Source organism: Pocillopora verrucosa, chromosome 6, assembly GCF_036669915.1.
Source record: "Pocillopora verrucosa isolate sample1 chromosome 6, ASM3666991v2, whole genome shotgun sequence".
Taxonomy (NCBI): Eukaryota; Metazoa; Cnidaria; class Anthozoa; order Scleractinia; family Pocilloporidae; genus Pocillopora; species Pocillopora verrucosa.
In genome coordinates this window covers 23,726,660-23,742,634 of record NC_089317.1, presented here as the reverse complement: position 1 = coordinate 23,742,634, position 15,975 = coordinate 23,726,660, and the positions used below count along the sequence as shown (strand labels likewise).

Sequence of the window (15,975 nt, the reverse complement as noted above, 5' to 3'; positions counted from 1 at the left end):
ACCGAATGAAAAGCAATTGAGTGTGAGTACTAGTTCGGCCAGACGGAGTAGTGTTTCAGAGCTAGGTTCCTTAAGAGTGCGTTGATCGAAAAAATGTTTGAGGGCCCGGAGACCTTCGTCATTGGGAATGAAGTGTAAAGAGATGTTATATCCATGGTGAAAATAAGTTTGTTTTGGTCGAGGAAACTAAAGTAAGTAAGTATTAAGTCTAGTTGCTCTTGTAAAGAGCCTATATGCCTAAGAGTCTATATGCTCTTGTAAAGAAATATCTGATTATTTTTTGAATCGCGATATCGTACTTAATTTCAAAACAGCAAATTCATTGCGGCTGATAGACACAGCTATAGCTTTAGGAAACAGGCTCTGGATGTTATTCGTTCCAAGTAATTAATTTGACTCCGAATAACAAACAGAAAATGCACATTCTGAGCCCTTAAAAATAACTAGGAAAACAAAGGAAGAACTGGTCATTCGCAAATTCTGTAACTTTCTCACCGGCACTTTTGCGTTTCACAACACACCGAAAATTTTCTTCGCTATCTGAAAAGATGCACACCACTTTACCATTTTCTTCTTGAGGGAAACCATCGATAATATGTTGACGAATATAAAAATTTGAATACTTAAATTGTACATCGTCGTCTTCAAAAGAGACCTTTCCTTCACGTATACGAGTTTTCAATACGAGTTTTTCAGTAGGTTCTCGCAATTTTTCCCTATCTAACGAAAAAGGTTTAAAACTGGGATAAGTACGACACTCAATTTTGCCATCACTGTACCTTATGATTTTTACTCCAATCACAGGGGTTCCACTGTGTTTTTTAAGCAGCCTCTCTTCCATTTCATTTGGAATTTTGAATTCAGGGTCCCGCACTTGATGGTCACCTAAATTATCATATATCTTTCCGTAACGAGCGATACCTCTCAGCAAAACAACAGGAGGAGGGTTTACCGAAAGTTGTGTCGCCAGTACAGGCTGCGGGGTGTTTTGACCAATCTTCCCAGGAAAGCGGTGTAGCTCTGAGGATTCACTTTTAGTATGGTCTGCAGGAGATTTTACGGAAGTTCCGTCTGATAGCTGAAGGCTTGGACGAGTTCCGTCATGGACTCACGTTGCCCGTTACAGCCGAGAATTGCCATATCTAGAGAGTTAATTCAAGTGGCATATATTTTAACATTTTCATAACTGCATGAAGCACGGTGGCCTGACCCGCGGTCAAAAAAAATTTCCTTTATTAATGAATAATAGAAACTTCTGGTTGGTCAGAATGGTGGTTATCTTAGTTATAAGTCGATTCTGACTTGAACAAGTTTTCATTTCTAGTTGCAGGTAATTGAAAATTAGTGTTGCTCAATTGCGAGACCTTGTTTGCGTGTAGCTCGCCCCTGTAATAATGAACAATCATTCACCGAAGACGAAGTGAACATTGTTGAATAATCCCCTCGACTTCGTTTCAAGAATTATTCTCTAAGCTTGGGGGGAATAATTTTTTGTAGTCCAACTGCTACGGTGCTTTCGAATTTTGTTGTAACTTCGTTCTGGAAGTTAAAAATTGTAAATTCTGTTTCAATTGTTTCATCAAGGTTTACTCTCACCTTTGGTTTCGCCAGAGACTGAAGATGGTGTTTCCATGGAACTGTGTCTCTTATTATCAATTACTATCTTTCTGCTGCTGGTCTCGGTATTACTGAAGCTAGTAAAGTGTGCACTAGCCTGCTTTTCCTTAACCGTTTTTATTGTAAATACAGCTTCATTATTTTGTGGAGAATGTTTGGAAGCGCATAAATTTTCTAATTCTGTAGAATTTGCTCGCCATTTAGGTTCTAGCCTTGAAGGTTGGTTTGTAGGTGGCGACCTATATCCAAATTTTTGTCCTTTCTTGTTTGGGTCAAAGTGATGCAGCAAAGCTTGTTCGTGAATCACTCGATGCTGCTTGTTCCAAGAAAAGATGAAGCTCTTTCTACCATCGAGATGCTCTTCGCCGAACTGTGAGATAACCTTCCTCTTCGCCCAACGTGATATAACCTCTCGATTTTCTTCGTCGTCGCTCTTGTAGTTGTCGTCTCCCCCGATAACAATGATGACATTTCCTCCTTTGGATAGAGCAGATTCAAATGTAAATAAGTGTAACATTATTGTGTCTCAACAAAATTTATCTGAAAAAAATGTATATTGCACGAAATAGACCAAGACATGTTCAAAGTGTCAGGTTTTCGTAGACGTTCCCTCGCTTCGGTTTGACCTTGGGGGTGGGGGACGGGGTAGGTATGGTCACACTTAGGCTAAAATAAAGCTAAATATCACTTGACCAAAGGGTACATAAAAATTAACAAAAATTCATGTTTTAATCATGTTTTTCAGGAACAATTAAAATAAATTTAAGTCCGTTTCCATAAATATATATAATTGCTTTCAATTTCCCCTATGCACAGTATACATAAGCAAACAGAAACCGCGTGGATGTTGAAATCTAGTTCCGTAAGCGCGATGCCGATCGAACACGTCCTCTTCTTAATCTTTACCAAAAATCGCTCATAATTTTTTCCTACATCTTTAAAATAAAGTATATATTTGAACTCGGACGCTGCACTACAATTTTACCCGAAAAATGGAAAATATATTGATTTACTTCAATTTTGCTGTTTATCTCGATAACCTATCAAGTTGGACAATAATTTTGCATAGATTAGAGTGACGTCACATAACACGATTAGTGTCAGGTTTTCGTAAACGTTCCCTCGCTTCCGTTTCACCTTGAAAGGGGGGGGGGGGGGTGGGAGGGTACGGCTACACGTAAGCCAAAATAAAGCTAAATATTACTTGACCAAAGGGTAAGTAAAAGTGAACATAAAGTCGAGAGAACATCATGTTATCCAGAACAATAAAGATAAATTTAAGTCCTTTTCTATCAACATATAGATAATTGATTTAAATATCTTCATCATAGAGTGATTGTTCAGATGAATTTTACGCCGTTAAAAAAGCATATATCCCCGTTTTGGTGGTTATATCTAACTGCTGGTAAAAAATCATATGTAGGTAAACAGTTATCAACGTTATCGGGCATAAGTAAATGTATTTGAATCGAGCAACAATTCCTCCAGACCTCGAACATTTTATTTGCACTCGTGTAAAAACGCTTAGTATCACTTCCCCTTTATGTGGGTACTCCCACTCCTGAGAGTCGATAACTGAGGAACAGAAACGTCGAACAGAAACCCTACTTCGAGTATTACTCTGACGCAGCCGCATGAAACGGTTGGTCGCTGTTTGTCACCGGCTACGTGAGAGCAACCGTCGAACTTGATCAAAATAAGATATCAATCTAAGTATGCTAATATACTTTCGCTTTCAACTACGATATCTGAACATGAAGAGTCTTTGTTGTAGCAGATATATGACAGTTTTGTAGCAGATATATGACAGTTTTGTAGCAGATATGACCGAATAACCAGTGCCTTTCCTAAACAGAACTTTGCTAGCCGAAACATGTGTAATTAAGCGGAAGCACATGTGTTTGAAATAAGAAAAAACAGGGAAACTACTTCCGCTCCTTACACGTTGCTTGCAGTAAAGCTCTGTATATCTTGGCGTAACCGATGCCAGCGTTGTCTTCGTTGATCGAGAGTCGAGATTCATGCGCATGAACAACGAAAAAGGCCATATTCATCTCTAAGGTTGTTATTTTGTCTACCGTTTCAGACATTTTGTTAAGTCTGAACGAGTGCTTCTCTACACGCTCAACATGGATGCGGAATTGGTCAAGCAATTTCTCGACCGGCTCTAGCTTGTACGTATTATCACAGTTAAAGAGGTGAACTCGCTTTCTCAACTGCGACATCTTCTACCTATGGCTTTTCTGTCGCTTTGAACGTAGCTGTTTTATAATCCTGGAAGAAAACGTCAGAATTTTCTCAAATCGCCTTGAGAGGAAGACGACTGCTTGCGCAATGTTTCCGAGAAAGCCTGTCACTTTTCTGATCGAAATGAGTCACGCAATCCCAACACAATATTGGAACACTAGAAACCCATGGTGAGTCCAAACAAATTTATCTCACAGAAAACAGCTGCTTCCGACAATCGACAAAAACAGACTTTTAATAAAACACAAAAAAGCTATCGCTTTCAAGTCTATAAACAGTTTGTCTCGAAGCTATAAGCTGGCACGGCTGCTCAGTGATGTGAGAATATAACTGCAATTTTTTTACTTGTAGATAAGTAATGGGCAAGGAAATCTTAGCGCCCCGTGCACGTGAAATGATATCTAATCTATAAAATAATACCATTCTTGAATCCTCGGGTAAAAATTTAGCACACCGCAAGTACTCACAGAAAAAGTTGAAATAATCACGATGAAAGTCTATATAATAATATGAATTAGGCTAAATACCTTAACATTGTACCTATGCGAAATTACATCTGATAGAGACTTATTTCGATAAGCATTTCAAAAGGACAGTTAACGAAAAATAAGTTACGTTACGATGAAATAATGTCATCATAATTGCTATATGTAAAACTCACAACAAGTAAGACAGATTGGTCGCTGAAAGCCGCAGTTATTTCTTGTGGTACGGAGGTTCTTGCGGTTGGAAGGCGGCAAACTGACTTATTCTTTAGGAATAAACTCGTAAAATGTTGACTCGTAAAATGTTTTCGTCCGCTAACCTATGCGAATATGACGTAAAACAAAGACTTAAATCTCGCCTAAATATCGTTGTTCGTTGCTATGAACTAAACTGCTCATTCTACAATGCAGATTCTAGTAATTATAAGCGGAACACTATCAGAATTTTTCGCACATATCAGAAAAATACATTAAGTTCTCTTCGTTTGATTTTTCGTATAAAAAACAACCCGAAACTTTTACAGAGGTCTTTTTTTGTTTATTGTTAACCACGCGAACAAGGCGTGTTAGCATCATTCCCCTTGGGATCGGACGCGGCATAAATTATCGCTACTTGTTCAGTTGTTCCTTGTTTCGTCGGCCAGTCGCATGTAAATGTTGATCCGGTTAACCGTATGTATTACTGTATTCAAGATGGCGGTGTTTTCCAATATTCCAATCGCGGTGATGTGAACCTTCGTTCGAAACAGAATGCTTCCACAGATAAAACAACAACAGTTAGAACCATACTGTAACTGATATTACTATTTTTTTTTTTCGTGTTCTATTTTAGGATTGCTATCTCCGTGATATCAAACGACAGCGAAACGAACAACCTGAGTTTCACGAGTCAACATTTTACGAGTTTATTCCTTGCGATTTACTTAAGATGTTACTTTTCTTCAAGTTTAAACATTCGATAAAATTTCGGGCGACATGACTCTGAATTTCGGGCAACATGACTCTGGTTTCGGGCGACATGACTTCGGGCGAGATGACTTTCGGGCGACTTGACCGTAAACCCTTAAAACAGACAATGATATACTGAATCATTACCAATGACTTGGTAACGGTGACTTAAACATGGAAGACCTAGATCTTCCAATGCTATTCTTATCACTTTTTTAAAATCAATTCCACTTTTTACTACACATCGAAAATGTTCTGAGTCATTTGAAATGATGTACAGATCCCCATTAGGCTTTTTATCTTGAGCTCTGAAACCATCGATAATGTGTTGCGGAATACACTTGTTTCCATACTTAAATTGTACAGCGGCGTTTTCAAAAGACACCTCCCCGTTGCGAACACGAGTTTTCAATATGAGTTGTTCATCGTCAGCAAGCTGTACTTCCTCGTCTAACGAAAGTTCTTTTAAATTTGTGTCAGTAAAGCACTCAATTTTGCCATCACTGTGTTTAATGACTATCACTCCAATCAAAGGTGTGTTGCGGAGTTTTTTGAGCAGCCTCTCTTGTATGTCATCGGGAACTTTAAATTCGGGGTCCCATATTTGAAGGTCGCCTATTTGATCAGGTACCTTTCCATAACGAGCGAAACCTCTCAGTAAAACAACGGGAGGGGATTCCACTGAGAATTGTGATGCCCGCACTAGCTGTTGGGTATTTTGAACATGGACACTTTTAACTTCTAACAAATTCCTTTGTGAATAATCCAGATCTCCTTGTCTGTCTCTCTGATTACTGAAAGAAGGATCTGTCAACTCCCTGCCTCTGCTGCGCTCGGAGCCAATGTCGCCACCACGGTGTAAATCAATCTCCCTTTCTTCAACCGCTGTCAATTCAGAAGTGGCTTCATCATAACGTGTAGGATTTCTGAGTTTCTGGGGATTTTTAAATTCTAGAGATGTTGCTTGAGATGGAAGTTCTGCTTGTGATGGTTGGTTTGGAGATGGCGACTGATGATGGAACTTCTGTCCTTTCTTGTTTGGATCAAAGTGATGCAACAGAGCTTCTTCGTGAATCGCTCGATGTTGTTTGTTCCAGGAAAAGATGAAGCTCTTTCTACCATCAAGATACTCTATGCTGAATTGTGAGGAAACTTTTCGCTTCGCCCAACGTGAAATAACCTCTCGATTCTCTTCGTCATTGCCTTCGTAATTGACATCTCCCCCGATAACGATGATGACATCTCCTCCTGTTGACAAAGAAAATTCAAATGTAACTCGGAAGCGTAACAATATTATCCCATGTAATGTATGTAATTTTATGGCCAAAATGTTAAAAAACTTGCTCCCGTGTCAGACATACTCAAAACAAATTCCTTCCTGACCTGATAACCAGATTTAAAATATGAAACATTGCTCTTGATTGGCAAGGCGCATAAGGTTACAGAAGCCATCTTTTGTCCACTTGTCTTCAAGTCATTTAATATGAATTCACGAATCGCCTACAACAATTGCATTAAATACACCTGACATATGCGACTTGTGTAATGCAATGGCCCTCCAGACCTCTTCTTCATTACTTAAACTTGCCTTAATTTTATTTGCAAACGTGGATATGATCAGTTATCCACGAGAGGATGAATACAATGCAATATATGGTGGAGAGAAGAAACATTTACTCTTGGTTAAAAAAAACAATTAACACTAGATTCGTCTTCTGTTACGTAAACAATTTTCAAAAATAATCTTAGCTATTTCAGTGTCCCTTAAAGTCGAGCGATAAAATGGCAAAGGACTTTTGAAGAAAGGCATGCATTTTGAAAGGAAACTGCTGACTAAAGGCTTGCTTTGTCTGAGATGAAGTCTTTCTCCAATCCATTTAAATTTCTTGAAGATGCCCTAACAGCTTTGGAAGACTCCATTATTGTTCAATGAATTGATCCTTTGAATAACATTTATCATTGCAGGCCAATAACTTTAATATTCCCTCAGCCATAATAGAATATATAGAATAGAATACATAGAAGCATAAAGACTTCAAAGCATGGATCAAAGTCTATTTCCAGTTCTGCTCGGTTTTCCCTGAAAGTTAATGTTGGTTTAAATCATATGTTTAATCCGGCAGAAACGTGTAAGTTACTCTTTATCAGTACGTACTCACTCAAATCAAGATAAAAAATGCAAATAATTTACCGTGTTTCCGGACCGAGGAAGAGGAATGGTTTTAGACTTTAAGCTACTGAAATTTCAAAAGGCAAGATCAACCCCCTTTAGCCAAAAAACCTTCGCCTTAGTAAACGAAACAGACGCTTCAGACAGGAAACTCACTCTGAGTGTTTACGACTCTGACGCAGCTGCGTAAAACAAGTCTTCGCATTTTGCCACGTCAGGGAGCAACCGTCGACCTTAATCTATGCTTATTTACTTTCGCTTTCACGTCTGATGTCTAATAGGCTATTGTTTAGGAAATATAGAAAAGGTTTGCACTAAGTCGCCACTACCTTTCTCAAAGATAGCCCAGCTTGCCGACTGAAAAATGCGTGATTAAGAGTAATGAAATGCGTTCGAAAAAATGACTTTGAGTAAAATACTTCCGCTTCTTACCTGTCGCTTGCAATAAAGCTCTGTATATCTTGGCGTAACCAATTCCAGCGTTGTCTTCGTTGATCGAGAGTCGAGATTCATTCGCATGAACCACGAAGAAGGCCATATCCATCTCTAGGGTTCGGATTTTCTCGACCATTTCAGACATTTGAGCAAGTCTGAATGAGTGCTTCTCTACAGGCTCAACATGGATGCTCAATTTCTCCGGCAATTTCTTCTTCGTTTCTTCGAGCAATTTCTCAACAGGCTCTAACTTGTAAGTGTTGTCACAGTTAAAAATGTGAACTCGCTTTTTCGACTGCAACATCTTCTCTGTGTAGAACACAGCTACTGATGAAACTCTTGCAGATTTCGTATGAATGTTCAAATTCGTCTTAGTGAAGAAGGGAACTGCGTAATATTTCCGAGAAAGCCTGTCACTCAAATCGTCGCAAAAGTCACGCAACAGTGCATACTCATAACGGGTCATAACACATTACTTATCGCACAGAAACAAAGATATAAAAACGGACTTCGGCATAAAAAACAAAAAGTCAAAAAGTAGCTCTAAGTATATAAACATTACCTTTCATACCAACAATTTTATGCTGCTCAGCGACGTCAAATTTTTACCGCAAACTTACGAAAATAATTATTCTCAATTATATAACTGTTCATTTAAAAAGAGTTATTATGATCAAATAAGGTCATCCTTAAAAACACGGGTAACGATTTACAACACCGGAAGTGTCTCCAGAGCAACGTCATTTCTGTTTTTTAGCCGTAAAATAATGTGAACAAGAGGACTGATACATAAAATAAATTTCCTGAAATCAACGTTGTTGCTGATCATGACTCGGCTTTTGAGCAGGAAACCTTGATTTCTGTTTATTACTGAAGTAAGACTATCCGAGATATTTTAATTTTGCGGTTAATGTTGGCGGGCTTTGCTAACAACTGAAGGTTAAAGTCTTGTATTTTTTACGGTATACTTCTCATCTCATTAAGATCCTCGCTCAACAACAAACGAAGAGGTGGCTAACAAGGAAATTTGTTGGCTTCCAACGTAGCGTAGGGGCTGGTCAGATTTATCTGACTTTTAAGACTCTTTAAAATGTACCGAGCAGCTGGCCAAACTGAATTTGAACGGCGTAACAGAGAGACCGTGGAAAAAATTTGGTGATTTTATTTTTAATTTCATATTTCAAAATTACTTGAGGGAAACTTGACCTACAAAAGGGTTGCAGCAACCAGGGTCCCAAACAGTCCATAGTAAGTGTGAGCTTACAACTCTTCTGTTCCTAGATCTCAGGTGTTAAAAATTTATAAATTTAAGAAGGTAAATACATATTTATGCTATGTTACATCTACAGGTATGAACATCACAGCAAATGTGAAAATCAGATGTGTCGGTAACAGCTACAGTCGAACTTCGGTGGTTAGTCATTCCAGGGCAGCAATTTAAGTTCAGCACTGGCTTATCTACAAAAATATTTATTTAAGTCCTTAAATTGTCTTCGAAAAAGAGATGTGAAATTCTCCTTACAAATTCTGTTACTTTAGCCTATTACTCTACACGGAAATTTGCCCACCCGTCCGTCGATGTGTTGGGGAATGAACAGCTTTCAATACTTAAACCGTACATCAACGCTGTAGCCACGAGAGTCTCAGGCTTTCACCTATATTACCACAGCTGAGTAAATGAACTCGCTTTTTTGACTGTGACATATTCAAGTCATCATTTTTCACGCGCTGTGAACGTAGCTATTATTATAAATCCCCCTCTATAAAAAGACGATTTCGCAATGTTTCCGAGAAAGCCTGTCGCCACATGAGTCACGCAATCCCAACAAACACTTGAAACTCTGATGGGTAGTACAAGAGGGTCTTAAAAAAACTCTCTCATAGAATTACTGTCAGTTGTTCCTGAAAGACGACCAAAGGGAACGTTGTGGGAAAAAAATTTGGCTCTCGGTTTCTGAAGACCATTCTTAAATCCTCGGGTGGCCAATTACGACTCGGCAAGTACTGGTTGAGGAAGTCTTAACAACCATGATTCATAAGCACGCCTACAAACAATTCTGAGAGCAAAGCAGAATGTCTTGAATCCATTTATGTGAGAAATTACATTCGAATGGGCTCATTTATTTCGATAAGCATTTCAAAAGGAAAATTAACGGAAAAGCGACCGATTCATGATCAATGTCGCATCACGTTACATCTAATTAAAACATAAATCTTACTACAAAGAAATTAGATCGATTACTGACACAAAAGACAAGCAATGTCTTGAGGCGCATTGGCTCACGCTGTTAGTCGTTGCAATGCGCAATTCAACTCTTGTTTCATCTTAAAAACAGAAAAAATGTTTAAATAATTCTATACCATTCATTCCCCAACAGTGGTTAAAAATCTTCCTTTTCCACTCTATTGATTCGTGCGATGAAATCGTTGTATGTACTACCGACCTTCACTAATGAATGAAAGAAGTTGTGATAGCAAACCAAGAGGATGACCCTCAGGACTGTTAAAAAGAGAGTGTGAAAGGATTTAAGTCCGCATTATAACCCTTACGGTATATTTCACCATAGTTTAGAGAATGTTAAAAACTGAAGAATATTGTATTCCTTAAGCTTCCCTCCCGCCAATTTAGTCAAGACTGATTCAATACCAAACATACTGCTTTGTAAAGAATTTAGTTTTGACAGTTTCTTAACTATGCGAGGTAAGGTTGCCTAGCGGTCAACACGTTGGACACGAGCTGAGTAAACAGAATTTCATGGGTCAATGAGTTATGGAAAAGTCACACTTCAGCTAAGTACTAGTATAGTTTGCATCTATCTTCGATGGCGAAGATAGTTGTTTTATGCGAATTTTAAAAAATGAGTGTTGCGCGATTGTGAGACTTAGGTTTTTTGATTAATAGCATCGCGCAATCTTAAGTATACATCTGTCGTAAATGTGCTAACTTCAGATGTGTTTTTTTGGGATCTGCATGTGTCCGAAATGAAAAATCTCCCCCTTTATACTGTTATTGACGTTAGTTCTAACCTTTGATTTCTCCAGAGACTGACAATAGGTTTTCTCCAGCACCATCACTCTGAGTACTGAATGAAGGTTCTACCAACTTCCTGTGTCTGCCACTGCACTCAGCACTATTGACGCCAATACCGTAAGTATCAGTCTGCCTTCCTTTTACCGCTACTACTGCAGAGGTGGCTTCATCCCGACGCGAGGAACTTTTGAATGTGTTTTTGGGGGATTTTGGGTTTTCGGTCTCTTTCGGAATTTCTAATTCAGTTAATGTTGCTCCCAATTCAGGTCTAGGTTTTGTTTCTTGGTTTGGAAATTGCCGCTGATAATCGAACTTTTCTCCTTTCTTGTTTGGGTCAAAGTGATGCTGTAGAGCTTGTTCGTGAATCGCTCGATATCATCGCCAGAAATCAAGGACATTTCGAGCCCGCTAACAATTATCAGCGGTATAACGTATTACACTCCGGAACAATAGCATATCAAGAGAATTCAATATGGCGGCGATCACGGCTTGATCTGCAGAGAAGCGTGTTTCGTACCATGACTTACACAATTTAAGCACCGCAGATCTTCTATTTGATGAAAAGAAAAAGAAAAGAAGACCTGCAAGTAAATCTTCGGGATTTTTCGAGGTAGAGCGATGACATGATGTCAGAATTTTGATTTGCTTTTATTAAATTTTCGCGCTAAGATGACTGAATTTGCATTCAACGCCTGGCATATTTTTATTCCTAAAAGGACCTGCGAACTAATTTATTTACCAGCAAGAACATAGACAAATATGGCCGACGATTCGAAGATCAGCTTTGTTCGTGTTAAACCATTTCAGTCATAGTTTTCAACATGGCGTCTCGTCACTTACTCAACATGGAAAATAAGGGATATTCTAGCGCGTTGGGAAGTTTTTCGATGGGAGGAAATGGCAATTTTTCAGGATATTTGGACGCTTCGAACTCAGTAGCAGTCAATTCGATCGAGAGCAGTTGACTTCATTTATGCACTTTCCTGTAATAGGCGAGTGTTTGGGATGGAGAACGACGGATTTTGAAGAACTGTATGGCGACTTAGGTCAATGGACAATGACAAAAGAACTGGCTCGAGAAGTAAGTGGTTTTTATTTATCGAGTCACTGAGAGGTTTGATGAATAGCAGAATCAGTACTGAATATGTCTCGATCGAGAGCGGACGGGACCATGTGCTCCTGATTGTTATATTTCAGAAATTTTACAAATTTCCCTACAGTTTCTTATATTATTTGAACGCCATTATGGACGAAATGAGCAAGCGCGGCCGCCATCTTGTCCAATATTTCTGCCAATGTGTTTGTTTGTTCCAAGAAAAGAGGAAGCTCTTTCTATCATCAAGACACTCTTCGCCGAACTGTGAGGAAACTTTCCTCTTCGCCCAAAGTGAAATAACCTTTCGATTCTCCTCGTCGTCACCTTTGTAGTTGTCATCTCCCCCGATAACGATGATGACATCTCCTCCTTTGGATAAAGCAGATTCATAGAGTATTATCTAATGGTTAATTACTGAGGCTCACGGCAACATTGGATATAATGAAGGCAGCTAAAGATGCAGTATTTATCTATAAAATATCAAAAGCACTTCCCAATGTTATCCTGTTCGTTAGCGGGTCTGTAGCCGTATATGTTAGACAAGTTAACTGCTGACCATCATAAAACATAGCCGTACCATAACAGGGTAATATAGTGTAATCAACTGAGTTGATAACGTAAATTGGCCACCGTTAAGAGTTTGAAGGCTGACGTTTCGAGCGTTAGCCCTTCGTTAATTGTTCTGACGAAGAGCTAACGCTAGAAACGTCAGCCTTCAAATTCTGTACGGTGGCCAATTTACGTTATCGACTCAGTTGATTACACTAAATTACCCTGTTATACTCTCCCAGCGACGCAGCATCACAGTTTCTCTAGAAACTTACTCCTTTAAACCGTAAGATACTTGCTCCGGTGTCAAACATACTCAACCGAAATTCGCGTCACATGTCCGTTAATGCCCATGGTGTTATTCTAACGAAAATATTAATACATGGTTATTTGGAGAAGTAGAAATTTATCTTCTCGTGTTCAACTCAACATCGCACGTGTGAGGGTAGCGACCAAGTTGGATAGCGAGTTGAACACGAGAAGTGAAATACCATATCTGCGTGCGCCTATATATTATTCTCCATTGAGTTTTCATTTCTTTAGACTCTTCGTTAGCTGCTCACTTCGTTAAAGCCACACTAAAATGGTTATTTACTGGTCTGTTGCGCTAAGTTAAACGGTATATTTGCATTTTCGTGAGGAATTCTCAAATACTGCGATTGGGAAGCATGTGATACTCCTGACACGTCAGACTTGAGTCCCTCCAGACGGAGGTTACTAGACTGTGGATCAACAGACCGCGAACCTCCGGAACCGATATTTTTTGGGTAAAAGAAAAGTGATAAGAAAAAAAAACCTAAAAGACCTAAACACTGTCTAAAAGTTCGTTTTCAGGTATAAAGAGAAATATGTTTAATTGTCCTTGACGTTCAACTTTAATTGTGGTCACATTCACAGTACTAGCACAAGGGTATGCAATGTCATTAGGATCAATCAGCAATCACTTACCCAAAGTGTTAATGATTGAACAATAATTTGAAAGCTCTAAAGGTTTGGCTACCGCGCGCGCTATCCGAATAACGCCTCATCCGAAGGCTCTTGGCAAACCTCTAGGCTGGAATTCATTGTACAAGACTCCTGGAATGTGGAACACGAGCGTAAAGTAACATAATCGCCCGTGATGCTTGATAGGAGCGTCCGGAGCGAATGTTCAGCGTTTTTTTCCGGTAAATTAATTCGGTTGGCATTTATCACATCCGTATATTGGAAATGACTATGTAAAGGAAAAGACATATGAACTAAAACCGAGCTAAAATGACCTAAATCAGCCTAAAAAATTCACACGATACAAAAGAACAACTACTTGAGCGGGGTAAATTTGTCCTTATTCAAGAATAGTCCAGAACTTTTTAAGGTTGAGAGCGCAACTGTTTATTTCCATGCAAATACTTATAGCGGAGCTCGCAGAGCGTAGCCCCATAACTATACGAAATAGTAGTACCCCATCAAGCCGAAAAAATTTGGTTGTACGGCCGTACGACCGTACGACCGTACGACCATACGACCGTACAAGGTGCTACTTTTAGCATGCGCGGCCAACTGTACCACGGGCACTATCTTAGTCATTACGTAATGGAAGGGGAGGGAGAAGGTAATGCGCAGGCGCAATTGCGTGCGTAACTTGGATACCCCTATCAGTGTGCGCCAAGAGACACCGTCAGATGACGATAAAGTGCGCATACTCGAACGTCGAGCTGCAGTGTAGCGTACTGCGGACACACGGTTAGGCATTGCACGAGGGCTTCACGTGAGCTAGTAGATGAAATTTGCCACCCACGTTGTGAGCGGGAAATCAAACTGGTCAGGATGTAGTTGAACAGTAGTTCTAAGTATTTTGCAATTTCTAAACAACTCGTAAGACAACAATACCAGCAGAGTTTAAGCTTTGTCAACCGGAGGAAATTGTTATAATTCAAGTTCGTGGAGAGAGGGTTTTAATTGAAAATAGGCTGGATATAAAGAGACAGAGTGACCAAAGAAAGCAACAAGTAAACGACGTAAAGCGAGTCCAGAAAATCGCGCAAGAAAGTTTCAAAGGACGCCAAAATAGGCAGAATATGGCGAGAGGAACACGAAAGAGAACAATAAAGGGCATAAGTAAAAAGGCGAGTTTCTAGCAAAGAGCAACGCGAGAAGGAAATACAAAGTCGCTTCTGAAAACAGACTGAAAAGAGGTCATCAACAAAGAGAAGAAATTTTTTTTTCCAATCGTCGTTTGATACTAGCTTCAGTTTTGAATTCAACTGATCACGTTTCGGTGAAACATTGACTCTGACATTCATCGCATAAAAAATCTTACGCCGGTTCATCGCTCGAATAATATTGCATAGTGTTCGTATTCTTCAAGTTATTTCTTGTCCTTTCGTTTGAAAGTTTAATACCGTCGTGGTGTTATGGGAAAAGAAGTTATCTTACGTATTTTGTTTTGCCTAGAAAGTTTTCAAATGATGTCGAACGGCGAGCGCAAGTTTCTACTTTTTTTTTCTCTTCAGTTAATTATCGCAGGATTTACTCTGTTCATTTGAAAAATTTGCGCTTTGCCGAAGATGTGTTGTTTTACGCTAAGAACGAAGTGATGGCCTTTCCTAAAATTAAAATAAAATGGGATTGAGTAAGCGATTTTCATGTTTACATTAAGTCTAACGCGGTAATTTGATTTTGACGATATTGTCATGTGAGAACCCGTCAAACATCTGAGAATCAAATTACGGACCGCAAATGTGTGGTGCAAACAAACTCACGGGTAAAATGGAGATGGTTCTACAGCGGAATGAGTGAATTTAATCGTTTGGTTGTCGTACTTTTCAGCGCTATGTTTTCATGCTTTCTACTCAATTCGTTCGAACTTCAGGAAATGGTTTGTCACAAAACATGGAGCCACTTTCTCTTCGCTCAACATCTCGAGGTGTTATGATGAACATGCTTGCGATACGATATTATTTTCCTTATGCTGGAAACTGATAAATTAATCTCTAAAATTTGTAGTCTTCACATTTTGTAAGAAGCGTCCGAGCTGTGATCGTGCAATTAAACGGGGTTCTAGCAATTTGACCTCACAAGTGCGCTGGTAAGCACATGGTTCGCTTAAATAATTGTTGTTTACAGTTATGGAATTCAAGAGCGGTTTTTGATAGTCTGTTTCTGTAACCTTCCTGGATATTTTCTGTTAAATTCATTGAGGTTTAGTCTCGGAATTTCATAAGCGATTATGAATGATAGATTCGTACCGGCACCATAATTTAGGGAAATTTTGTCAACATATTAACAGTTTACAATTCGCGAACCATTTCTGTAACCTACTTGGATATTCTCTCTTGGAGTAATTGAGTCACACCCTCGGAATTTCTTTAGTAATTAAGAACGACAAATCCGTGTATATAGCACAAGGGAAGCATAT

At 39.1% G+C, this 15,975-nt stretch overlaps 1 protein-coding gene, 1 long non-coding RNA gene and 1 pseudogene across 2 annotated transcripts in view; 1 reads left to right on the top strand and 2 right to left on the bottom strand.

Moving 5' to 3' along the window:
• Positions 1 to 433: 433 nt before the first annotated feature.
• LOC136281965 (uncharacterized) lies at positions 434 to 3,915 on the bottom strand (annotated as a pseudogene).
• Positions 3,916 to 4,065: 150 nt separating this feature from the next.
• On the bottom strand, positions 4,066 to 8,283 carry LOC131774161 (uncharacterized). The gene is made up of 2 exons (XM_059090183.2): positions 7,900 to 8,283; positions 4,066 to 6,545 (listed from the first exon to the last, which is right to left on the bottom strand). Exons 1-2 carry the CDS (start codon positions 8,204 to 8,206, stop codon positions 5,413 to 5,415), a joined length of 1,440 nt encoding a protein of 479 aa, XP_058946166.2. The 5' UTR covers positions 8,207 to 8,283; the 3' UTR covers positions 4,066 to 5,412.
• Positions 8,284 to 15,194: 6,911 nt separating this feature from the next.
• LOC136281747 (uncharacterized) overlaps positions 15,195 to 15,975 on the top strand; it is a 3,504-nt gene continuing 2,723 nt past the window's right edge. The window contains exon 1 of the long non-coding RNA XR_010717943.1: positions 15,195 to 15,645. This is a non-coding gene — a long non-coding RNA (uncharacterized lncRNA). The remainder of the gene's footprint in view (positions 15,646 to 15,975) is intronic.